Below are 27,654 nucleotides of genomic sequence, written 5' to 3' on the forward strand. Positions count from 1 at the left end.
ATCTGGCACTAGCTGTCAAGCCTCTTGAGGGCATTTACTCCCTCTTGCGGGCTTTAGTTAATTTATCATTAAAATGAAGGGATTGGTGATTTCTGAGCATTCCTCCCATTCCAAAATGTCATGGCTGAATGAAGCCTATTCATGAACTTTGTTGGGCTTTACAAACTTTTAACTACCATAGGAGGAGCTGGGAAGCCCTTTCTTTAGTTATTCTAGTTAGTGCTGTCGTATCTTGTTGGTTGGACCTATTATGACAAACGTGAATATTTGATGATCATTGTTTGGTCCTTGGTATAGAACAACCATGATAAGAGACCAATTGACTCTTCTTGATGAACCACCCATACCACCTGTTTAGTGGTAACATTTATTAGTGTCAGAAGACAGTTTTTTATTGGAAGAATATCCGAAATGCTGGTTTCTAAGTTTTTCTTTTATTTCAGCTAAATTTACAGCAGATCCAAAGAAGATATGTGTAAAATTTAAGAAGAGATGTGTGAAATTTTTTGACTTTTGACGTTCTTGTAGTGCTTTTAGGAGATTGTTTACTTATTTCCAATCAAATACTAGTTATTATATCCCCAGAGAACAAAGCCTTGTGTTGATGGATGGATAGATTCTAAACTTGGTTCTTGTTAAAATTGGAATTTTTATTTTTTATCTTTTATTTTTTTGAGATGGAGTCTCGCTCTGTCGCCCAGGCTGGAGTGCAGTGGCGTGATTCCAGCTCACTGCAAGCTCTGCCTCCTGGGTTCAGACCATTCTCCTGCCTCAGCCTCCCGAGTAGCTGAGACTACAGGCACCCACCACCACGCCCGGCTAATTTTTTGTATTTTTAGTAGAGACGGGGTTTTCACCGTGTTAGCCAGGATAGTCTCGATCTCCTGATCTCATGATCCGCCTGCCTCGGCCTCCAAAAGTGCTGAGATTACAGGCGTGAGCCACCGTGCACGGCCCTTAAGTTTGTTTTTCATAGTTATTTTCTTACCCATGAAATGTAAGTGCCTGCCCTCTCCTGGAATACCGACTGTCTTGAATACATCAGAAGATGAACTCTATATTACTTAATTTGGTGATCTTACTCAAGTCTCATAGTTTTATTTATTTTTATTTATTTTTTATGAGACAGAGTCTGACTCTGTCAACCAGGCTGGAGTGCAGAATCACAGCTTACTATAGCCTCAACCTTTTGGGCTCAGGTGATTCTCCCGCCTCAGCCTCCCGAGTAGCTGGGACTATAGGCACACACCACCATGCCTGGCTAATTTTTTGTTGTTGTTTGTAGAGCCGAGTTTTGCCATGTTGTCTAGGCTGGTCTCAAACTTCTGGGTTCAAGCAATCCACTTGCCTTGGTTCCCAAAGTGCTGGGATTATACGCAGGAGCCACCAAGCCTGGGTCAAGTCTTCAAGTTTTAAATGTCACCTGTTGACCTTTCCTCTGAACTCATACCCCTGTAATCCAGTTGCCTACTCTACAGCTCCATTTGGGGTCTAATAGGTAACTTAAACTTGATATGTTCAAAACTGAGCTTCTGATGTTCCAGCTGTGATCCATCTCCTGTATTCTTCCTTATATCAGAAAATGGCAACTCCATTTCCTTGGCCAAAAACTTGGAGTTATCCTGGATTGTCTTCTTTCTCTTACATTTCACATCCAGTCTTTCAGTGTATACTTTTGGCTCTTACTATCAAAATATATCCATAACCTAATCACTTCTTGCTATCTTCAAACCACAGTCATCTTTTAACTACATTGTTGAAGTAGACGTTTAACAGGTTTGTCTGCTCATGCAACTCCCTCATTCTGTTCTCAACTGAGATCCTGTTAAAATGAAAGTCACATCCCTTTATTTCTCTCCTCAAAACCCTCCCATGGCTTCCCATCTCATTCACAGAAAAAGCTAAAATCCTTATGGTTTCCTAGAAGGCCTTTCATGATCTGGTTCTTGGTTACCTCTCTGAACTCATTTTCTGCTACTCTTCCAGCTGTCTGTGTTCCAGCTGGCTGAAATTGTAGCTGTTGCTTGAATGCGTTGGTTTTAACTAACTTAAAGACCTCTGCGTTTGCCATTTGACTTGGATACTTTTCCTTCACTTATTCACGTGACTAGTGCTTCCACCTTCTTGCAGATCTTTCTTTTTTCCCTTTTTTTTTTTTTTTTGAGATGGAGTCTCGCTCTGTTGCCCAGGCTGGAGTGCAGTGGTGCAGTCTCAGCTCACTGCAGTCTCTACCTTCCAGGTTCAAACGATTCGTCTGCCTTAGCCTCCCCAGTAGCTAGGACTACAGGCGTCCGCCACCATGCCCAGCTAATTTTTGTAGTTTTAGTAGAGATGGGGACTCACCATGTTGGCCAGTATGGTCTTGATCTCTTGACCTCGTGATCCACCCGTCTTGGCTTCCTTAAGTGCTGGGATTACAGGCCTGAGCCACTGCACTCGGCCTTTTTTTTTTTTTCCTTTCAATTCTGCTCCTTCTGAATTGCAGGTCTTTATTCCAAATGTTTCTCAGAGAAAGTCTCCTTGATCACTGACTAACCCTTTTATAAATTGTGATTATTCTCCTCTGTCTTCTGTGCTTTATTTTTCTCCGTGGTACTTAAGATCACTTGATATACTATATGTTTAATTATTTGATTATTGTATGTCTCTTCCCACTAGAATGTAAGCTCTATGAAGGCAGAGATTTTCAGGTCACTTTTGCTCATTGGTCTGTCCCCAATATGCAGAACTGCAGAACCATGCTTGACACATACTAGGCCCTCAAATATTTTTGTCTTTTTAATTTAATTTTTTAATAGGTAAAAAAATATATATATATGTGTATATATATATAAAGATATAAAGGTTCATATTAAGGCCTCCCTTTCACCAGCCTTCTATCACCCTAGTTTTCTACCCCACCCTGATAACCACTGTTACTCATTTCTTGTTTGTCTTTCCTGAGATTCTTTATGCAAATACAAGTACAAATACAAATATTCTTATTCCTTTCTCTCCTCCTTTTTACACAAAGTGTACCATACTATTTATGTTTCTGTACCTTGCATTTTTCACTTACTGTCTTAGGGTTTTCTCCATATTGGTTCATAGACAGCATCCCTGTTTTTTGTTTTTTTCTTCATAGTTTTGCATTGAATAGATACACCATAATTTATTTACTGGCTCCTATTGGTGGACACTTAGGTTGTTCCAGTCTTTTGCTATACACACAGTATTGCATTGAATAACTTTATAATACATTGTTTTGTATGAGTGACAGTATATTGATAGAGTAAATTTCATAAAGTGGAATCACTAGGACAAAGAGAATGTGTACTTGTAGTTTTGGTAGATATTGCGAAATTGTCCTCCGTGGGAGTTGTTTTATGTGTGAGTGCTTTTCTCCCCACAGCTTCACCACCAAGCCTATGCAAACTTTTGAATTTTTGCCACCCTGTTAGGTGAAAAATAATTTTGCAGTATAGCTTAAGTTTGTATTTCTCCTATTATGAGTCCACATTCATAGTAGGAGATAGTTTTGCATTGAATAGATACACCATATCTATGAGTATTAGGATGAGGCACTTAAGCATTTGTTGAATGAATGGAATGCTGCAGAACAGCCAAAACATGCCACTGGAACCATACTCTGCAATCTGTGATTGCTTTGTTTCTTTCCGTCTTAGCGTGGCTACATAGAGAAATATTTATATTTAATGGTCTTTTTCATGTAGAAGTAGGTCTTGAATGATATCTTTTTGAAAATTTAGGCTGGGTGCGGTGGCTCACGCCTATAATCCCAGCACTTTGGGAGGCCGAGGTGGGTGGATCATTTGAGGTCAGGAGTTCAAGACGAGCCTGGCCAACATGGCGAAACCTCTTCTCTACTAAAAATACAAAAATTAGCCGGGCGGTGGTGGTGTGCACCTGCAATCCCAGCTACTCAGGAGGTTGGGGCTGGAGAATCACTTGAACCCGGGAGGTGGAGGTTGCGGTGAGCCAAGATCACGCCACTTCACTCCAGCCTGGGTGACAGAGTGAGACCCTGTCTCAAAAAAAAAAAAAGAAAATTTGCTTGTATGATTTTACTCACATTGAATGGAAAAAAACTAAACAATTTTATTAATAAAATTTTATTAATTTTGTTTTAAATAATTTTGTTTTAAGTTTTATGGTTTTAAGCAATAACACTTAAACAATAACAATAAAAATTATAAAATATTTTAAATACATTATTTTATTTCAGCCTCATAACAACCCTATTATATTCCAGGTGTTATTCTCCTTTGAAAGATGAAGAAATTGTGGGCCGTAAAGGTTAATTGACCTATCCAGGGTCACAAAGATTGAGGTAGATTGAGGACTGGAACTATTTTTTTTAACTCTACATTCACTCATTTTTTTATATTGTGCTATAAATTTTATTGATAATATTTTAGATGCAATAGAATGCTACACAGTGTAGGTTCAAGTTTGTCATATTAGAAATAACCTCATACTCAGCAATTTCTTTCCAAATTGTATGGTTCCTTTGTTAAACTCTCTTCATTTACATTGGCATGTTCATTTTGAGGGTCTACTGGAGAAGGCGAATTGTTTTGTTTGATTTATTCAGCCAGGTAACAAAGTTTTATTTATTTATTTATTTTGAGATGGAGTTTTGCTCTCGCTCAGGCTGAAGTACAATGTGCAATCTCAGCTCACTGCAACCTCCACCTTCTGGATTCAAGCGATTCTACTGCCTCAGCCTCCCCGGTAGCTGGGATTACAGGCACCCACCACCACACCTGGCTAATTTTTGTATTTTTAGTAGAGACAGGATTTCACCATGTTGGCCAGACTGGTCTTGAACTGCTGACTTCAGGTGATCTGCCCGCCTCAGCCTCCCAAAGTGCTGGGATTACAGGCGTGAGCCACCACACCCAGCCCCCAAGTTAACAAAGTTTTGGAAGAAGGAATGATACCACTTATCTTAGAGCTAGAAATATATATTGCAAAAACTGTTTAATTTAGACACTTTGCAGATTAAGCTAAGGAATTCGCTTTCTCAAAAGAAAAAGGGATTATCTTTCTTGTGTTTTTCACTGACTTAACAGTAATATATACTTTAATTCAAACAACACAATAATATATACAGTATAATGTAAAAATACCCTGTAATAAAAAACAATAGTTTTAAATCCCTTATGCTTTTGTTTTTTGAAAAATGTATGGTGCATGTATGTTAGGATATATGTATATATATACATAAATACATACATTTCTAAGTTTGTATTGTCAGTTAATGGTTGGAATAATTGGTTAACCATTTGAGGATAAAATGAAAAGAACAATACTTACGGTTTCATAGTGTTGGAGAAACAGACTTTTTCATAAGTGGTATTGTAAATTAGTATAACATTTGTAGGTTACAATTTGGCAATATCTATCAAAGTCAAATTGTTCTTTGAGCATGCAATTTCTTTTCTTTTCTTTTCTTTTCTTTTTTTTTTAGATGGAGTCTCACTCTGTCACCCAGGCTGGAGTGCAGTAGTGCAATTCTACCCACTGCAGCCTCTGTCTCCTGGGTTCAAGCAATTCTCCTGCTTCAGCCTCCCAAGTAGCTGGGATTACAAGCATGTGCCACCACGCCTGATTTTTGTATTTTTAGTAGAGATGGGGTTTCATCCTGTTGGCCATAAGAGCAGCATGGAGATGACTTGGGCAGGATAAGCAGAGGGAATATTGGAAGGTTTTCAGGAGTGTCTGAACTTCTGACACATTTTGATTGCGTCCTTGAGTTTTGTAACCTTTTCCAACATACATGAAGGCTTGCAGAGTCATGAAATTTTAATGCTTACCAAGGACCTTCAATTATCTGTTCAATTCTCTAAGTTGTCTTAGAGCAATAATGAGCCCAAGGGAATTAAAGAGACATAGTGTTAGTGACTGAAGCAGGACTTCAGTCACGCGGTTGCTAGTGTTTTAACCAAAACTGTCAACCAGTTAACCTAGATTAAAACACTAGCAACCAGGTAACCTACATCAGTATTCACTCCACAGTACTGCAATGGGTAATCATTCGAGATGTTTGAGAAAAACAGAGCGGATGGAGTCGGTTGTGAGGGTGGAAGCGGGGAAGGAAGAAGGTTGGAGCTTTTAAGGGCTCAAATTAGAATTGGAGGAAAAAGGAATCAGTAAGGTAATAATCACTAAAGAAAATCTGAAAGGTTTTATCCTTCTTTACTGAATTTTTTTCCCTTTAAAACACTTTCATTGAATTTTTACTTTTTTTTTTAACAGATAAAGATATAGAGAGAATAAATCCGTTGAAAATATTTTAAATGTTTTACTGCAACATATGTTAAAAAAATTAGAGGATTAACAGTTGGTTAATGGGCTTATTTTCTTTCATATCACTTATTGTTCTTTTTTCTTCTTTTCCAGAATTTTATAGAAGTGAAGTGATTAAGAATTCCTTGGTAAGTTTGCTTTCTGACGGGTACATATGACTAAGTATATACACCTGTTTTCAGAAAATGCAGAAATATAAAATAAGTTGAGGTTCAGCTCTGGTTTTATGATACTTTAACGGATCTGCTCAATTGTTAAATCATCATTGTTTTGTTCATTGCTGTATCTCTAGTGCTTATGTAGTAGGTGCTTGATAAATATTTACTGAATGAAATGACGAGTTAATGGGTGCAGCACACCGACATGGCACATGTATACATATGCAACAAACCGGCACGTTGTGTACATTACCCTAAAACTTAAAGTATAATAATAATAAAATAAAAAAAGAAAAAATATTTACTGAATGAACTGTTTTTTCTGTTAAGAACTTTAAATGACAAAAACTCAAATTCTATAGTTTTCTCACTTCCATTTCCTATAAATAAGTTTCTGATTATTTCACTCGCCATATGTCATACTAAATGATATCTTTGTTCAGATATAGTTCTTAAGAATTTTATGCCTAGGGCTTTTGTATAGGATACTCCTACTTGTTTCTTGGCAGTGGCATTGCTCAGTTGGAAAGTTGTAAATATCCTACTTTTGATAATGTATACACTGGATATTTGCATAAATGGCTCAATTTATTAGGCTGTGTTGAAAACAAAGAAGACCTTTATGGTAATGAAAATATCTTAGTAATGGTCCAGTACCATCTTGGATTTGGCCCTTGTCTGCTTTTCCACCTCATCTCCTCCTCTTTTCTGCACTCATTGTGTTCCAGGTGTACCTCTTTTAGTGCTTCAAACACACAAAGCTTATCTTGTTCCTTATGTCTAGAACACTTGTTTCCTCAGCTGTTTGCTTGACTGAAGAGGTCTTCAAGGTCTCAGCTATGTCACTTCAGCAAGACCTTCTATGACTATCTCATCTAGAGCAGTTCTCTTTCCCCAGTCATGCTTTTTCATGACCCTGTTTTATTTTCTTTAAAGCGTTCATCACTGTTGGAAACTCTTGCTCGCTTACTTGTTTGTGTTTATGAACTGCCTCCCACCTGCTAGAACATAAGTTCCATGAAAGCAGGGGCCCTGCCAATCTTGCTGCTCCTGTTACCCTGGAGTCTAGAATAGTATAGATGCTCAGTAACTACTTGTTAAGTGAATAACAGGTTATCAATGATGTGTTGTATTTACATGTTATCCGATTTTGATCCTTAGAACAACCTGTAAAGTAGATGGGGCAGATCTTAGGAAGCTGGTACCCAGAGAGTTCCAACAACTTTTGCAGAGTCAGAGGACTGCAGGACCAGAACCCCAATCTAGACCTTCTGTCTTTGTCTCTACTCTTTCCTCTTCATCAAGCTGTCTTTGAAATGTCTCTAAAATATCAATAGATTTGGATTCTAGGCCAGACAGGTTCCTTGAGTCCATCTCTGGGGAGGTCCCATCACCAGTAAAGCTCTGGTTCTATGTATATTATATGATATAAAATAAGTGCCTAGCATCATGCTTGGCATATAATAGCTACTGAGTAAATATTAGTTTTTCCTCCTCTCCTTGCTCAGGTGGAAACAGAAATAGTTTGCAGACAGTTAAGAGCTAGGAGTGATTATGGGGAAGATAGAACAGAATTTTGTGTTCATTTATTCTGTTCTCTTTTCCATAGTCAAATGTTGGGGATGGTTTTTCAATATCCATTGCTTTTCCCCCAAATTTGTGTTATAATAGACCCTATGTCATAATGGCACTTTAGTGTATTGTTCTGCATTATTAGTATTGGATTTACTAGATCTTCACTTGGCTCCCAAATCCATATTTCTAAAGATCTCTGAATGTTAACTCCTATCTTCAACTCCTTTTGGCCTCCATCTTCAATGGCTTTGGAGCTACCTGTGAGGTCATGATACCTTCATCCTTAGTGCACTTAGGTGGAATATTGTCTCCAAAGAATACTGTAGAATGGATTCAAGACAAGGGGGAGGATTGGAATAAAACACTTGTAGGTCCCTTTCAACTCACAGTTTATATTGTAATTGTTTTCCGAATGTACCTCATACAGTGTTTGCTTGCATTGTGATTTCATGAACATTCTGTTTCACAAAGTAGATCAAATCTCCTGGAGGTCACAGACTGTATGTCTTTATATCCCCTTAGTTCCCAGTGTATTTCTATTGGGTAGTTGTTTGACAAATATTAATTTTTTGATGTTCCTTTTAAAGGTATTCTTTGAGATTTTGGCAAGGATTCTTTTTTTTTTCTTTTATATCTTAATAAAGGTTCTATTAACTTAAGTAACTCTCTTTTTTTTTTTTTTTGAGACAGGGTCTCTCTATCACCCAGGCTGGAGTGCAGTAGCATGATCTCAGCTCACTGCAACCTCCACCTCGTGAGCTGAGGCGATCCTCTTACCTCAGCCTCTCAAGGAGCTGGGACTACAGGCATGAACCACCATGCCTGACTAATTTTTGTATTTTTTGTAGAGACAGGGGTTCACCATGTTACCCAGGCTGGCCTCGAACTCCTGACCTCAAGCAATCCGCCTAACTCAGCCTCCCAAAGTGCTGGGATTACAGGCATGAGCCACTGTGCCCGGCATAATTTACTCTTTCTTTCTGAGGGAGCTCTTTTTTCTTAGCTTTTTGCTAATTCATTGTGATTGGTTCAAATTGATGGGCATTGGGCAGTACAGGAGTCGACAACCCTCAGAGAATATGCCAGAGATGGCACGTTGTTACCGCCCTTCTTGCTGTCTCTGAAGAAGCACTGCCAGGTCAACAGCAGAATTGGTTGGTTTCTTTCCTGTTTAGGATTTTACAATTTTTAAGCTATTGTGATATTTGCTGAATAGTTAGTCGTTTAAATGCTTTTGTATTTATTTGTTACCATTGTGCTTGGCACATAGAAGACGCTCAGCAAATGTTTCTTGAATAAATGAATTCTTCCCTAAGGATATTTATTGACTTCGAAGTTATATCCTGAAACTGCAAATCTTCAATTAGATACTAAAGGATTAGGCAAAGATTTGAATACTTTATTTCTAATTAAGGCTTTGAGTAAATTTTCACTCTGGTGAACTAAGTTGGACTTTGATAAGCTTGTAAGTATCTTTTTCACTCATGTAACTTTGAGATACCGAATGTTGTTCCTTGTTTATATTCTGAGCTTGGTTCTTAGACCAGAGTGGCTTGGTTTCATCACTCTGACGTCAAAGGAGACATGGAAAAATGGACTTAAGATTAAAAAGAGGTCGAGTGTGGTGGCTTACGCCTGTAATCCCAGCACTTTGGGAGGCTGAGGCGGGCGGATCATCTGAGGTCAGAAGTTTGAGACCAGCCTGACCAACAAGGAGAATCCCCATCTCTACTAAAAATACAAAATTAGCTGGGCGTGGTGGCACATGCCTGTAATCTCAGCTACTCGGGAGGCTGAGGCAGGAGAATTGCTTGAACCTGAGAGGCGGAGGTTGCGGTGAGCCGAGATCGTGCCATTGCACTCCAGCCTGGGCAACAAGAGCGAAACTCCATCTCAAAAAAAAAAAAAAAAAAAAAAAAAAAAAGATAAAAAAGAGTGTTTTCCCCCAAATATTAGATAAACTGTTCTTATGCCCTTATTCTGTGCTTCTTTCTAACTCTTGAATACCGCAGATCACCTGTCCAATAAAACTTTCTGCAATGATGGTAATGTTCTACGTATTGTTCAATACAGTTGCCACTGGCCACATGTGGCCATTGAGCACTTGAAATGTGGTTCAGTCCTACTGCAGAACTGAATTTTAAATTTTGTTTAATGTTAATTTAAATAGCCACATGAGGCTAGTAGATATCATATTAGACAGCACAGTTCTAGATGCTTCTGAAAAGCTTTCTTTTTTTTTTTTTTTTTGAGACGTTGTCTTGCTCTTGTCGCCCAGGCTGGAGTGCAGTGGCACGATCTTGGCTCATTTCAACCTCCGCCTCCCAGGTTCAAATGATTCTCTTGCTTCAGCCTCCTGAGTAGCTGGGACTACAGGTACCCGCCAGCATGCCCGGCTAATTTTTGTATTTTTAGTAGAGACAGGATTTCGCCATGTTGGCCAGGCTGGTCTTGAACTCCTGACCTCCGGTGATCTGCCCACCTCGGCTTCCCAAAGTGCTGGGATTACAGGCGTGAGCCACCACGCCCAGCCAGGGCTTATAATCATTAACAGGAAGAAATTTCACCTTTTTGTTTTTTTAAAAGTAGTTTGGCCCAGGTGCAGTGGCTCATGCCTATAATCTTAGCACTTTGGGAGACCAAGGTGGGCGGATTGCTTGAGCCTAGGAGTTCAAGACCAGCCTGGGCAACATGGCAAAACCCCATCTCTACCAAAAAATGCAAAAATTACCTGGGAGGCTGAGGCGAGAGGATTGCTTAAGTCTCAGAGGCGGAGGTTTCAGTCAGCCAAGATTGTGCCACTCCAGCTTGGGTGACAGAGTGAGACCCTGTCTCAAAGGAAAAATAAATTACTTCGAGCTGAGCGTGGTGGCTCACACCTATATCCCAGTACTTTAGGAGGCTGAGGCAGGAGGATTATGTAAGCCCAGGAGCTTGAGATCAGCCTGGGCAAGATGACGAGACTCCCATCTCTACAATAAATAAATAAATAAATAAATAAATAAAATAAAATAAAATAAAATAATTAGCTGGGCATGGTGGTGCATACGTGTAGTTCCCTGCTAGCTGGGAGGCTGAAGCAGGGGGATCCCTTGAGCCCAGGAATTTGAGATTGTGGTGAACTATGATTGCACCACTGCACTCCAGCCTGGGCGACACAGTGAGAACCCATCTCAAAACAACAACAACAACAACAAAAACTAAATAAAAAACTTTGTGCTTTTTTTTTAATACCACTAGTCTCATTTATAAATCCATATAATAGCTTTTTGTATGGTTGTCTTAGCTTCTTTGATATGTAATAATAAACTTCAGAAAGCAGGGACCTCATGTGGTTCATGTTTTAATCTCCATAGTCATTGTATAGTGATTTGCTTTGACTTGGCAAACAAACAAAATATGTTTAGTATGTCATATATGTATGTATCCAAATCTAAGTTTCTGGCTGTAAGACTCACTGTTATTTTACATTTACAAAAAATAGTTAAACATTCTAATTAAACTGAACACAAGGCCTGAGCAATAGTCTTATGAGTTGTGATTCAATTTTACTAACCTGTTGTTACTTTGGAGTTTCTTCAATCCATTCCAAGATATTTAGCAGTCTTTCCTTTTTTCATTATTTGACTTATGATAAGGAATCCTATTAGCAATAAAATATTTACTTCCTTAAGTCCTTTGAAGAGGTTGGATGCAGTAATTTCTCCAGTGACAGATATTTGCTTCTCTAATACCAAATTCATGTCTCATTGCTCTGTTTCTGTGCTTTCTGCCTACACAAAATCTTAATACTTTTTATTGAAGTTTGGCATTTATAGAAGAGTTTATAGTTCATAAGTATACAGCATGATGAATTATCTCAAACTGAATACACCCGTATAACCAGCATCCAGATCAACAAATAGAATATTTTCAGCTCCTTTTAAAAAGCCCTCTCCTCCCCTCTCCAGTCGCTGTTACTTTCCTGACTTTTAACACCATAGGTTAATTTTACCTGCTTTTGTATGAATGAAATAATATAGTATGCACTCTTTTGTGTCCGATTGCCATGTTTCAACTTTATATAGTAAAATTCATTTATTTTTGGGACGTATTTGTGGTTTGTTTGCTCTATAATATTCCATTATGTGAAATCACAGAATTGACTCATTTTTTCTGTGGATAGGCATTTGGTTAGGTTCTAGTTTTGAGCTAACATAAATAGTGCTGCTATAAACACTCTCCTGTATGTCTTTTGGTAAATGTATGGATGTATTTCTGTTGAGTATACATCTAGGAGTGGAATTGCTAGGAATATGCATATGGTCAGCTAAAGCTGCCAAATAGTTTTCCAAAATTATTGTTTGATTTATACTCTCACCCCCAGTCTGCAAGAGTTCTGTTTACATGGTTGTGAACACTTGATTTTTAAAAAACCTTTTGAATTTAAAATTTTTAAATATTACAAAATTTTGTTTCAATATAAATCAAGAGAAATATTTTAAATGGCAATTAAACTTTGCAGCACATGTAGTGCTAACATTGTGCCTAACTTAATATCAAACACGGCTACTTTTAAGGGTGTGCATGTAGATACAATGACACTGGATGACTGCCACCTGGTGGTCAAAGATTGTAGGACTTTATTGATTTTACTATTTCTAAAATCAGAATTCATCTTACAATGTGAAAAAATACGCACGTTAGAACTGGTGAGTGGGACTATGTTGGATGGTAATAAATAGAATGGAGTAAACTGAAGCAGAATAAGGGAGTACCTGCCAGGGGAGATTGCAGTTTTTCTGCAGGAGTCACATGGGAGATGTCACTTGAGCAGACGCCTGACAGAAGTGAGGGAACAAGCTATATAGCTATTTCAGGAATACTGTTACAGGACAAGAAACAGGAAAGTAGAAAGACAGGAGTGTACTTGAGGTGTTCAAGAAATGGCTAAGAAGTTAGTAAGGCTGGAGTGCAGTGAGCAGAGGTGGTTTGAGGTGTTGCTAGGCAGATATGACAGAGAGACAGGTGCAAGAGAATTGAGGATCAGGACAGCAGAGGGAATGGCCTGGAGCAATAGGAGATGATGGTCAAGGGCTAAGGAGCATGAGAATGAGATTTTGGAAGGCATAGCATTACAATTAATGCAAAATGGGGCACATCTGGTGGACCAGGACCCTCACCTTATCCATGATATATTTAGCATAGAACAATTCATGGTGAATGTATAGTTCAGTGTTAAGGTCTCTGGCTTCAGCTATCTGTGCCCTCCATATCATCTCTTCTTGTGTTCAGGGAGAGGTTAGATCCTTGATATTATTGAAGGGTCATTGGGTTAATAAGTAAAATTATTGAAGCAATAACAATGGAAGTGACTAAATTCTCTGAAGTTGGTTTCTCATGTTTATAAAAGAGATTAATTATATTGCAAACCCATATCTGCCTTTAACAGTTACAAAGTTAATCTAATCATTGGTTATTTTTCCAAAAACAAGTTTTAAAATTTTATTAGAATATTAAAAATCTCATGGTGGGAGTATACTGATAGCTAATTTGTGTGTGTTTTGAAATGTCTCTGTACATGGATTTTTTTAAATGAAGAAGAGGTATCAATTATAAGTACCCACCTATGATTGAAGTAGCATGTTGGACATGTCATATACATTATTTCTCATCCTGATAATAGCATTCCAAGCTAAGAGATGTGCTTGTTTTACAGCTGAGGAACCAGGTTCAGCAGGCTGAGGAACTTGATCTAGGTCACACCGCTAATAACTAGTAAAACCAGTGTTCCAGAGCCCTGCTGTTTTGCAACCTCCCTTATATCCCACTTCCTTCCACTGATTAAGTCTGCTAGAGGGCTAACAGAGGTCACTGATAGGCTTTATCATTGAATAAACAATTTCTAGAGCATGCATTTTAGGGAAAGCATGTGGCATAATTTATCAGAACTATAAAGTTCTGTTGAGATTGTGACTGAGGAGCTGTTTTTAAATCTTTGGGAAAAAAACTGGCTAAACAGTACAAATACTTTTTATGAGTTACTGGTCTGAGTGATTCTCAAACCAACTTTATGTTTCAGTTGAATTATGATTGAATGAATTAACATTGAGTGTGTGTGTGTGCGTGTGTGTAGCTTATGTCAGATTATGTTACTGTCTTTTAAACTGCATCATCTTCAAGGTTCTCCAACTTCTGTCTGGTTAACTACATGATTTGAAGGGAGACAGAGATAATCAACACATGGAATTATATGTAGTACCAGGGAAGAACAGGATGCCATGAAAACATGTAAAAGTGTTATTTATGTTAGTTTGGAGGGAGAAGTTAGGAAAGGTTTCTAACAATTAGTAATTTCTAAATTGAGATAGGAAGGTCTGAATAAAAGTGAATGAGACAGGGAAAGAGAGTTTATTGTGTTAATAGTAATGATAAAATCAGTATGCTATTCCAGTGAGATGTGTTGTATGGTTTCAGAAAGTTAGAACACATTTTATGAGTTCTTGGTTGTGTTCTTGTAACCATAGATTTCTTATCAAGCAACAGTAATAAATAATGGTTTTATGTCCTCTTGTGGGTGTGTGGTAGACAGTGAACTTTTCAGAGCTTATAAATATCCTGATATTCTACTTTTCAGTGAATGTGGTGGTATAGGTCCCTGGATGATATTAGTACTTGATTAATTTGTTCCATGTAGAAATTGGGCGGGTATGTATAGGTTAAATATAAATAAAAAAATCATCTGGGTCTATATAGTAAAAATAGTAGGCTATAAAATCTTTGAATGTGTGGCAGGCTGTATCTGCCTGTATCTGAATGTACCAACTTAGGAATTATTGCTCATTGTCTGGCAACTATTTTGTAATAGTATAAAGGAAAGTCTTTGTAATCAGAAGATTGACAATAGCTCTACTGTATCAGTGTTGTATTGGCTTAGAAAGAACACCCAGGTCATCTATTCAACCACACGAAATAACTTCAAAAAACTTCCCTGTCCTCCAGAGGCATTTGATTTTGAATGAAGTATTTAAGAATATTTGCTACAACAACCCCCAAGAGTATCTATCCCTCTTCCTTGCCATGCATTATGCCCCTTCAGATACATTCACCAAGTGTCATTTTTTCACTTTGAAAGGAGGTATTATTTTCTGCTTTTTCTGATACTTTATCACTCTAATAGTAATAGGAAATTATGCTACTTCATATTTTAGTATATATTTACTCTTATTGAAAGGTGGTCTTACACAAAGGGGAGTAAATGACTACCTTTTAGGGTGGTGTAATTTGAAGACCAGGAAGGTTTAGGCTTTAGGACATACATCAGGAAGAGATGACTTCATTTGATTTATTTCAGTGGGGCACCTCTTGCTTTTTCCCTTGTTGGATCTTTAAAAAAAATAGTTTCATTACTTTTTATTGAGATATTGTACACATCTAGTAAATGCACAAATAATAGCCTTATGACTTTTCAAAAGGAACTGATCAATGAAACACGATCATCTTTTGCTTTTCTTTGTTTTATTTTATTTTATTTTTTGATACGGAGTTTCACTCTTGTTGCCCAGGCTGGAGTGCAATGGCGCGATCCTGGCTCACTGCAACCTCCGCCTCCAAGGTACAAGCGATTCTCCTGTCTCAGCCTCCCAAGTAGCTCAGATTACAGGCATGTGCCACCATGCCTGGCTATTTTTTTATATTTAGTAGAGATGGGGTTTCATCATAACATGTTAGTCAGGCTGGTCACGAACCCCAGACCTCAGGTGATTCGCCCACCTCGGCCTCCCAAAGTGCTGGGATTACAAGCATGCGCCACTGCGCCCGGCCTATCTCTTGCTTTTCAGTCACTACCTTTTCCCAGAGGGAACCTCTCTTCTGACTTCTAACACCATAGCTTAGTTCTGCCTGGTTATGAACTTTTACATGGCATATGCCCTTTTTTTTTTTTGAGGCAGAGTCTTGCTCTTGTTGCCCAGGCTGGAGTGCAATGGTGGGATCTTGGCTCACTGCAACCTCTGCCTCCCAGGTTCAAGTGATTCTCCCACCTCAGCCTCCCAAGTAGGTGAAGTGTGCACCACCATACCAGGCTAATGTTTTTTTGTATTTTTAGTAGAGACAGGGTTTCACCATGTTGGCCAGATTGGTCTCGAACTCCTGATCTCAAGTGATCCGCCCACCTTGGCCTCCCAAAGTGCTTGGATTACAGGCACGAGCCACCGCGCCCGGCCTGCGTCTGCTCTTTTGCTCAGCATAATATTTGTGAGATTCGTTCATGTTGTATATAGTAGTTCACTAATTCTAATGAACATATCCTTTGCTGAACATATGTGTGCCTTTCTCTGAGGTAGGTACTTAGAAGTGGAATTAAGTGCTGGATTGTAGGTTATGTTCAGCTTTAGTAGATGTTGCCAAATAATTTTCCCAAGCATTTGTACCAGTTACATCTTACCAGCAGTGTGAGATTTTTAGTTGCTCTATCCTTGCCCAAACTTGGTATTATCTATCTTTTAAATTTTAGCCATTCTGGTGGGATTATGGTATTATGTTGTGGTTTTAGTTTAGTTTAATATGGTATTATGATATTTATGTTGTGGAGCACTTGTTCTGGAAAATCACACCAGTTAATGCCAATTAGGAATAAACAAATCCCGAACAAGTATTGGAGTCTTTTTTAAAAAATTAATGGGATATATTTGATCTAACTTGACAGTTAACAAGCTCTTTTTCATCTTCTTTTTGACTGTTCAAGGATAAATGGAGTTGGTGGTCTGTTGAATTCCAGTTTAGTAAAATATTACCATTTGAGTTTTTCATATCCATATTACCTTTTAATGGATTTCCTTCCTCTCCCCTTTCTTAAATAAGGGAAGATTATTCAACTTTTTCTCAACAAGTCAAGGTTATCATGAGGAACATTAATGATTATATTATACTCGAACTTCAGGGGCTGCCTGGGACATAAGGCTCCATTATTCTTACTTTAGACAGTCCCCACAACATGGCCTTCCTCATATACAAAAGTGATCTAATGCTGCCTTTTTTTTTTTTTTTTTTTAGACGGAGTCTCACTCTGTCGCCCAGGCTAGAGTGCAGTAGTGAGATCTCAGCTCCCTGCAACCTCTGCCTCCCAGGTTCAAGCGATTCTCCTGCCTCAGCCTCCTGAGTAGCTGAGATACAGGCGCGCCCCACCACGCCCGGCTAATTTTTGTATTTTTTAGTAGAGGTGGGGTTTCACCATATTGGCCAGGCTGGTCTCAATCTCCTGACCTTGTGATCCGCCTGCCTCAGCCTTCCAAAGTGCTGGGATTACAGGTGTGAGCCACCGCTCCCGGCCTGCTGCCATGATTTTAGAGTCAGTGTCAGATATTGACTTTGTCTTCCTGTTCCAGATATAACCAACCATATGACCTTAGACAAGTGACTTAATAATTCTTAGCATCAGCTTCTCCTGAAAAATTGGGATAGTGCTGTCTGTTTCACAGGACTCTTGAGTTTCGTGAAGATTAAGTAAGAATATATATAGTCAAATTAGTAGTATAGTACCTGGCACACTGAACCTTTGGTAATGGTGCTGGATATTGTAGAGGATAAATACACTAGTAGAAATCCCTGCCTTTGAGGAGCTCACGTTCTGGAGGGGAAGACAGGCAAAAAAAATCAGTGATGGTGATGTGTCATGCCAGGTGCCATAAGAAAGTTAACCACTCACAGGTTCCTATGGGAGCATAGAGGAGTGGCAGCCAGCCCCAAGGACATCAGTGAACACACAGCTTTCATTGTTCCCCCTTTCTTGTAATAATTATACCAGTAGTAAAAATGAGTAAAATGGTTTTTATTCTCTATTTATAAAGCATGATTCATATTAGGTGAGAAAGCGAATCACTTTTTCCAAATGAATCTTAAGCTGTGCTTTCTGGTCTTGGCCTTAAATTTAATATTTTTGACCCCAAAGTGATTAGGTCTTGTTGCAGCAAAGTGCCAGGAATAGTTTTTTTTTTTTTAATTCTGCAAATATTTGAATACTTACTTTGTCTCCAGGTTACTGTATTATCTACTTGGGAAAACAATAGCAAAAAAAGCCCCATCCTCACAGTGGGTGGCAGGCAGAGAAGGCTGACAGTTAAAGAGAATTGGGAAGGCTTCTGAGGAAGAGATGTTTGAACTGAAACCTAGTGGTCAGAGAAACGTTAACCAGGAAAAGAATGGGTGGGGGTAGAGGTAGGGAGGGGGTCCCACCAGAGGTTCTCAGCTTCCTCATTTCAGAACTTGAGGTGGACTAGGCAAATTCAAAGGTCCCTTTTATTGCTTTCATTCCTAGGATATGTAAGCTAGAGGAAGCCCTCATTTTGTCTCTTTCTATGTTGTACGCAGCTTGCTTGTTTGTCCTGTAGTTCATGTTAAATTAAATCCGGTATAGTGCTCAGCATGTAGTAAATGGCTCACAAATGATTGCCATTACTCATGTAAGGTAGAGTTGGTGAAGGGTACTCAGTTCCAGGGGAGCAGGCACATCCTCAGGCTGCAGGCTAGAAGGCTTTTCCCCAGCATTCCTAGCTACAGTTTTCTCAGCGTCCTCGGTGGACAGTTGGGTGAACCAGTGAAGGGCCAGTTCCTTCTTAGCTAATCTGTAATGAATGCTTCATTCTTGTAGTAGTGGTCTAGGCTTTGCTATTATGTTTAGTCGTTTGTTTTGTCTCAGCCCTAGTCAGCTGTAGAGTCTGGTGATGGAGCAGCAAGAGCAAGTGTGAGACCTGTGGAGTCTCCCCAGTTCCTTTCTCTCAGAGAATAGGGCATAGGCAGAGGGCAGAGTTCTTTCTTCCTTTTCTGCCTCTGGCTGTGAGATATAAAATAAGGAAATTGTTGACATTCTCTTTAGCCCGCCTTTGTTCTAAATTCTGTCTTTTGTAATTTGGTAGAAAGAGAAAAAACAACAACAACACACACACACAAAATGAACATGAGACAAATTCTAGAGAACTAGATTCAAATTCTGATACTGTTTTTACTAAGTGACCTTAGGCAAGAAGACTCAGTTTCTGTGTTTTATTGATTTTTAATTTTTCACAATTTAACATTGCTGCACAATCTAGATGCATCTTAAAACCAGTTCTTTTTGGTTGTATATACAATTATGATGCATTTTATGATTGGTGATGTCTTGGATTTGATGAAATATGGTATTTTGTCTTAACTATTAGAATTAACAAATTGTCTTATTTACTTGTGGATTTATTGTTAGGATTAACAAGGCTAATTTATTCAGCAGATTAAATATTTGTATGTGCTAGAATAAGCATTCTCTATGCCCTTTTTATCTATTATTAATACTTTATATAGTGACTGTCACTAGTAAGTATTAAAATAGTAGCTATTGCTGTAATTAGTTTTTTATTACTATTCTGTTCAAGCTTCATAAAAACCCTGTGAGGTGATAGTTTTATAACTGAAGATTCTGAGACACAGGGAATTATGTAATTCAACAACGTGGCTTCATTACAGCGCTTTCCTCTCTACCACTCTGCCTGTCAGCTCTCTTCATTTTTCAGAGGAAAGGCTGAAGCTGCGTGATTCTTCAAAGCCATTCCACAAGCCAGTGGTTCTGTTTGGGTGATGGTCTGCTGCTGTTCCCAAGCCCATCCACGTTTCTAGTGATTACTCCTATGTCTGCATAGCTTAGTGGTCACCCAGTGATTCGTGACTTTATGCTTAGATACCTTAAGCCAGTAACTTCTGCCAGTGGATTGTGAATTTTGTCCAGTTTTACTGTTGCTTTTTGGGGGAAAAATTTGCTGAGCTACTCATTTTATCATGTCAGGCATCCTACCCCTTCTTTAGATTTATTCTTATAGGTACCATTTATTTGCTATTCATTCATTCTTGCAGCAAAAATGTTCTGAGTTCACTTTGCCTAAAGTGCATCCTTTAGGATTTTCTTTAGTGAGCATATGTTAGTGTCACACTCCCAAGTTTTTTTGTCTGAAAATGTATTCATTTTACTCTGATTTGCGAAGAGTATTTTCATTGGGTGGATTTCTTGGTTGTCAGTTACTTGGTTTTATGTGTTCTGATATGGTTTTATTTATCTTGCTTAGGACCTGTTACGTATTTAAACCTGTGATTTAGTTTTTTGTTTTTTTTTTTAATCAGTCTAGGAAATTGCTACTTATCTCTTTAAATAACTCCTTGCCTCCTTCCTTAATCCATTTTCTCTCTCTGGACTGCTTGCTAAATGCATATCAGATCTTTTTACTCTGTCATCCATGTTTTTAAACCTTTTTTTTTTTTCATATTGGTCTTTTTATCTCTGCTGCATTCTGTGTAATTTCTTCCAAGGAAGGTTCTCCTCTCATCTGTCATGGCAACCTTCCCTACAGACATTTGTGTGTAGGGATTTGGTGGATTTAGTTTAGTTTCACTTATGCTGTTTAGGGGTATAGCCCTTTTGTGGTCCTCAGTGTGGAGAGGGACATTTTTTAGTCATGGATGGGACCCGGGCCTGGCTCTTGAATTATGTCCTTGCTTCCTTTAAGAATGCCAAAACTGGCCACGTGCAGTGGCTTACCCCTGTAATCCTAGCACTTTGGGAGGCTGAGGTGAGAGCATTGCTTGAGCCCATGACTTAGAAACCAGTGTGGGCAACATGGTGAGACCCTGTCTCTACCCCAAAAAGAAAAAAAGAAAAAGAAAGAATGTGAAAACCAAAGCCCCGGCTTTGTATAGATCCGTCATGGCTTCACGACAAAGACCTCTAGATCTCCACTTATCTCTCTGGGTTCTTTCTTCCTTGGTTTGGAAATTCTTTGATGTTAATGGTGATTATTATTATTATTTAAAAAATATTTTAGCTGACATTTTAGTTGTTTTCAGTGAGAGGATTGTCTCATCAGTCATTATCAGAAATGGATGGCTCCCTTCCATTCACCCATTCACCCTTGGGCCATATAGTCTTTTATATTTACCCACATGTTTACAATTGCCAGTGCTCTCCATTCTTTCGCCTAGATCCAAGTCTATATCCAGTGTTGTTTCCCTTTAGCCTGAAGAACTTTGTAAGCATTTCTTGTAGTGTGGATCAGCATAGTTACTCCCACACCTTATTGTTGTCTTCACATTTAATTGAAACTCTGCCCCTATTTAGCAGGGCTGCTAAAACAGTTATAGTGAGATACAGACTGGAGGTCATTTAAGAGTGGAATTCTGTTGATCTTAGACTGAAATTCTTGCATGGCTAGCATTTAGTTTTTATACAATCCAGTATAAAACTGACTGCATAAATGTGTGTGCTAGGTTATCATCATGCTATTTGTGGTAGTATTTCAGTGTCCTCTCCCACCTTACACTTTGGTCAGGAAAAAAAAAAAAACTGCCACAAAGCCAAGAACAGTTAGTTACCCTTATCTGAAGACCCTTTGATTTACTGATTTACATAATATGAAAATTGGTAATTTAATAGGTTGATTTTGTTTACATTCAGCAGTGAAAGCCCTTATGTTTCATGTAGGGGAAATAAGCAAAAGTAGTTGACATATTACATTGTAGTTCATTCCTTTGATGTTATGAAAGCTCCTTAACATTTTCACTTTTCAGAGAGGGTTTCAACTCCCTGGACGATTCTCTTAATGAGAAATAATGTTCTTTCAGAGCATAAAGCTGACCTTGTTATTTTCAACTTGAAAACATTTCAATGGCCCCACTGTTGTACAGAGTAAAGTATTCCCTCCTAGCAAAAGGCATAAAAGATCCTTCAGTTAAGTTCTTTGTGTGTCTGTCCAGCTTTGTGTCCTGCCACTTTTGTATTGTGTGCTCCAGCAGTAGTCCTGAGTGCCCTGACCACACCTTGGCATTTTACACTTCTGAGCCCTTTTCATATTGTGTTCCTCTTTGCCTGAAATTACTTATTTTAATCTGGTGAAAGCCCACTTATCTGTTAAAAGCCAGGTTTCACAGCCTTTGTGATGTCTTCCCCTGTTCATCAGAGTTTATTTTTCCTTTCTCTTCTGCTGTGTAGCCTTATGCATAATTCTGTTATTGAACTTTGCACAAAACAGTGTAATTATTTAAATGGAGGTTTGAATCCAACAGTAAGTTGGAGCCTCTTTGAGGGCATTGTTTATGTGTTGGCTCTTAATAATCACGTATTAAGTGTCGAATAAATGAATGAATTACCATATGAAACCGTGTAAATTAGTGATAGGAATATACGCTTCTTCTAATGACTATAATAAGTAAGCAGAGAAATTCAAAAGTACCATTATCACCCCTTTTGTGTTAATTGTAATGTCTTCTTGGCTTACTTAAGTTTGCAATTTAATGTATTTATGAGGTCTTTTGGTTTTGAAAAACAAAATGATTTGTCACCTAATTGAAATAATCGTAAACAAATAGAGTTGTCCTAAAGCGTGTTTTCATTTTCATGAGCAGAATCCCACGTGGCGAAGTCTCGATTTTGGAATTATGCCAGACCGTCTTGATACATCTGTGTCTTGTTTCGTGGTGAAGATATGGGGTGGAAAGGAGAACATCTACCAGCTGTTGATTGAATGGAAAGTCTGTTTGGATGGGCTGAAATACTTGGGTCAGCAGGTAATTTTTAGACTGTGGTTTCAAGTAGTTGTCATCTCCAAATTAACCTGTCTAACCTTTCTGTTGATTCTTCTGATTCTGCGTTTCCTATTATAAAGAGAGACTTTTATGACTGTTTACTTATATCACTAAGAGAGACCTTGATGATCATTTACATGTTATTGTTTACTTATGTTACTTACATTGTTATGTTTGAATCATTGCCTAGTTTAACAAACACCTTTGTCTGAAGAAATTTATGAAGACGGATTTGTGTGTGTGTTTAGGAAAGAATGTGCTTTCTCATAGCATTTTGCTTTTTCTGTCTTACTGGATGTCCTCACCTAGAATCTGAAAATTAAGTTGAAATAAGGAATATCATGTTAAATACCTCTCTTTTGACCAGTAGCGTTATTCCAGGAATAAGAAGAGCTACTATTTATTGAGCACAGGATGACACCTGCCTGGATTATATGCTGCCACTGGTTCTCCACCTCTGCTGTACCCATGACTGATGTAGCTAGTAGATTACAGTTCTCTTTTTTTGAGACGAAGTTTCATTCTTGTTACCCAGACTGGAGTGCAATGGCGCGCAATCTCGGCTCACCACAGCCTCCGCCTCCCAAGTTCAAGTGATTCTCCTGCCTCAGCCTCCCAAGTAGCTGGGATTACAGGCATGTGCCACCATGCCCAGCTAATTTTTTGTATTTTAGTAGAGACAGGGTTTCTCCATGTTGGCCAGGCTGGTCTCGAACTCCTGACCACAGGTAATACACCCGCCTCGGCCTCCCAAAGTGCTGAGATTACAGGTGTGAGCCACTGTGCCTGGCCTCTACAGTTCTCTTTTAACTGGGCTCCAAAGTAGCTCCATAATATTTTCTTTCTTCCTTTCTTTTATTTACTTCTATTTTTTTTTTTTTTTTTTTAAATTAAAGACAGGGTCTTGCCCTGGTGCCTAGGCTGGAGTGCAGTGGTGTGATCATAGCTCACTGTAGCCTTAAACTCCTGGGTTCAAGTGATCCTTTCCACCTCAGCCTGAATCTCTCAATACCTCCTGCCTCAGCAAGTAGCTGGGACTACAGGCAGGCGCCATCATGCCCAGCTAATTTTTATTTTTATTTCTGTAGAGATGGGTGTAAACATGTGAGACAGGTCTCAGTTAATTTAGAAAGTTTATTTTGCCAAGATAGGATGTGCCTGTGACACCGCTCCAGAAAGACGTCCCCAAGGTGGTTTGGGCACAGCTTGGTTTTATACATTTTAAGGAAACATGAGACATCAATCAATACATGTAAGAAGTACATTGGTTCAGTCTGGAAAGGCAGGACAACTTGAAACAAAAGCAGGAAGACTCGAAGCAGGGAGGGAGCTTCCAGGTTACAGACAGGTGATACACAAACGGTTGCATTCTTCTGAGTTTCTGATTAGCCATTCCAAAGGTGGCAAATCAGATATGCATCTATCTCAGTGAGCAGAGGGGTGACTTTGAATAGAATGGGAGGAAGGGCCCCCAAGCAGTTTCCAGCTTGAGTTTTCCTTAATGATTTTGGGGGCCCAAGATGTTTTCCTTTCACATTGGGTTTTGCTATGTTGCCCTGGCTGGTTGTGAACCCCTAGGCTCAAGCAGTCCTCCTGCCTTGGCCTCCCGAAGTACTGGGATTACAGGCATGAGCCATGGCACCAGGCCTTCAGAATCCTTTCTAACAGTGTTCCAGGACAAAACTAGGAATCTGTTAGAATTGCAAATGAAATGAAACCTATTTGCTATAATCAGATATAGATTATTATAATTAATATTTATAGCAACCTTGTGAAGTTTGATATTATTGCCCTTATTTTCCAGATGAAAAAAATTGAGCCTCAGAAACTTTAGGAAATGATTCAAGATCACACAGCTGGAGCTAAGATCTAAATTCAGGCCTGGCTGATTTAAAAATTCATTCTCTTTGTCCTATACTGCACTGGTATATACATGTGGTCCTTGGTAACCCCCCACCCCACCTTGGAATGAATCTCGTTTCTATTTTGTGATGCCTATGGTACTACTATTAAAGGTAACCATAAAATATTAGTCATAGATTATCTATAAACATCTTGATGCTTTCTTCATATTTATTCAATATAATACTTTCTGAGATGTTTCTTATTAAAGAAACAATTTAATTTTGCATTTTTTCAGGTTAAAAATCTAAAAATCTGGGCCAGGTGTGGTGGCTCATGCCTGTAACCTTGGGAGCAGTTTGGGAGGCTGAGGCGGGAGGATCACTTGAAGCCAGGAGTTTGATACCAGCCTGGCCAACATGGCCAAACCCTGTCTCTACTAAAAATACAAAAATTAACTGGGCACAGCGGCATGTGCCTGTAATCCCAGCTACTCAGGAGGCTGAGGTGGGAGAATTGCTTGAACCGGGGAGGTGGAGGTTGTAATGAACCGAGATGGTGCCACTGCACTCCAGCCTGGGTGACAGAGTGAGACTCTATCTCAAAAAAAAAAAAAAAAAAAATTTTTTTTGAAAATCTAAAAAAAACTAAAAATGTCTGTGCTCATTTTGCTAACCATACTTTTTATTTTTAAATTTTTTACCTGTAGTCACCATGCTGTAGTCTCGTGAACTTATTCCTCCTATTTAACTGAAATTTTGTGTGCTTTGACCAGCATCTTCCCAAGCCTCCTCCCCTCCACGCAGCTCCTGCTAACCACCATTCTACTCTCTACTTCTATGAGTTCAACTTTTTTAGATTCCACGGACAAGTGAGATCATGCTTTTAACATATTTTTTTATTTTGTGTCCTATAGTGACCAGAACAGTGCATATAATATATATGTTCTTTAAACTACATTCTAAACTACAATTTAAACATTTTTAAAAAAATCTTAATTTTTTTCTCTGTTAGGGATTAATTAAAACTTAGAAAATAATGACTTTTGGTTTAGGCCAGGGCCTTTGTTTTCTTTTTGGCTACCAGGTACTTGTTGCCTTTAGACTGACCAACCAGATCCCTGCACTGGGGTATACATCGCATCTATCTTCCCACATACCATACTTGGCTCTTTTTGGATAGACTCTGATATTAAGTACTTGTTTCTCTTCTACTTGAAAGTATCTGTATTTCATGGAGGATGGTGCTTCTTAACGTTGTGGTTGCAGGGCTCTAGGCCTGAAGGGCTTTTTTGGCTAGTGAAGATGGGTTTCATCATGTTTTTCAAGTCACACTTTCCTTCAGTGGTGGTCTTGTTGCCATACCCAGCTGAGCTTATATCTAACCAGCCCTAATTTCAGAGAGTTGGCATTCAGGTGTCTTCATATAAAGTCAGTTATGCTGGAGTAACAGAGACCAAAAAAAAAAAAAAAAGAAAAGAAAAAAAAAAGAAAAAACATGTTTCTTAAAGCCAGATAGAAACTTAAGATCATTGTAGAAAGTCAAAACTTATCTATAAAATAGCTATAACAAGTAACATACTGCTAAAAATAAGATTAAATAGAGTTATAAAGTTTTGGAGGAACATGAGGCTAAGATGTTTTAGGATAATAGCCAGAATCAGTTAGGTTCATTGATAGATCATATACTTTCTACCAGGCATTGTTCTTTGTGTTAAGGATCCAGAGATTTGTAGGACAAGGTTCTTAGACCTGGTGTACTGATGATTGATGAATACCTTCATAGAGAGCTGTGAGAGTCGTACGGGAAGAGATATTTAGACCAGCTTGTATAGAATCAGGGAGGAACGACTTCTGAATAAAGTATTTTTTTAAAGTTAGGTTTATTGAGGTACAATTTACATGTCATAAAATTCACCCTTTTTAAAGTGTGCAATTCAATGAATTTGAAAAACCGATAGAGTTGAGTAACCACCACCATAATAAATAAAGCTCCTATGAATATTTAAATATAGGTCTTTGTGTTTCTTTTGGGTAAATCTCCAGGAATGGAATTGATGGGTCTAATGGTAAATGTATGTTGAAATTTATAAGAAACTGCCAGTTTTCCAAAGTGACTATAACATCCTGCATTCCCATAAGCAATGTATAATAGTTCTATTTGTTTCGCATCTTTGCTAGCACTTGTGATTGCCAGTCTTTTTAAATTTTGAGGTGGTATCTCATTGTAGTTTTAATTTGAATTTTCCTAATGACAAAATTAAATTGAGCCTTGTAAGCAAAAAAAGTCTATTTGAGATCAGTCTCTCTCTCTCTCTCTTTCTCTCTCTCTCTCTCTCTCTGTGTGTGAAGTGTTCAGATCTTTTGCTCATTTTTAATTGGGTTGTTTGAATTATTGAGTTGTAAAGTTCTTTATGTATTCTGGATATAAATCAGTCCTTTATAAGATATGTATTTTCCAATATTTTCTGCCAGTTTGTGGCTTGTCTTTTCATTTTTTAATGTTGGTGAAGTCCACTATGTCAGTTTTTGCTGTTGTGTTACATGCTTTTTGTGTCTTATCTTTGCCTAACCCAAGGTCACAGACTTTTTCCTTTGTTTTCTTTTGTAAGTTTTCTTCTAGAAGTTTTATAGTTTTAGGTTTTACATTTACATCAATGATCCATTTTGAATTTTCTATATAAAGTGCAAGGTTCATTGTTTTGCAGATGGATGAACAATTGTTCCTGTACTCTTTGTTGCAAAGGCTATTATTTCTCCATTGAATTACCTTGTCATCTTTGTTGAAAATCAATAGTTGAGAATCATTTGTGTGGTTCTGTTTCATTGATCTGTATTTCTGTCTTAATGCCAATACCAAATTGTCTTGATTACTGTAGTTTTAAAATGTGTCTAGAATTCAGTCAATGAGTTCTTCAACTTTGTTCTTTTTTCAAAAAATTTCTGGCTATTCTAGGTCTTTGGCCTTTCCATATACACTTTAGAACAGTTTGTCCATTTCTATAAAAATCCTGGGATTTTGATAGATGTTGAATCTGAGAAAATTTGGGGAGAATTAACTTCTTAATAGTATTGAGTCTTTCAGTCTATAGATATGATATGTCTCTCCATTTATAAAAATTTTCTTGTAGTTTTCAGCATACAGATCTTGCACATATTTTGTTAGATTTATACCTATAGATTTTTATGCT

General features: G+C 38.2%; 1 protein-coding gene across 3 annotated transcripts in view; it reads left to right on the forward strand.

Moving 5' to 3' along the window:
- The window catches only part of UVRAG (UV radiation resistance associated), a 328,574-nt gene that overhangs the window by 40,385 nt on the left and 260,535 nt on the right, over window positions 1-27,654 (forward strand). For all 3 annotated transcript variants that reach the window (XM_004051837.5, XM_055356832.2, XM_055356831.2), the window contains exons 3-4: window positions 6,406-6,440; window positions 22,443-22,604. In XM_004051837.5, the coding sequence (XP_004051885.1) occupies window positions 6,406-6,440; window positions 22,443-22,604 (197 nt within the window). The remainder of the gene's footprint in view (window positions 1-6,405; window positions 6,441-22,442; window positions 22,605-27,654) is intronic.

This window comes from Gorilla gorilla, chromosome 9, assembly GCF_029281585.2.
Source record: "Gorilla gorilla gorilla isolate KB3781 chromosome 9, NHGRI_mGorGor1-v2.1_pri, whole genome shotgun sequence".
NCBI classification, from domain to species: domain Eukaryota; kingdom Metazoa; phylum Chordata; class Mammalia; order Primates; family Hominidae; genus Gorilla; species Gorilla gorilla.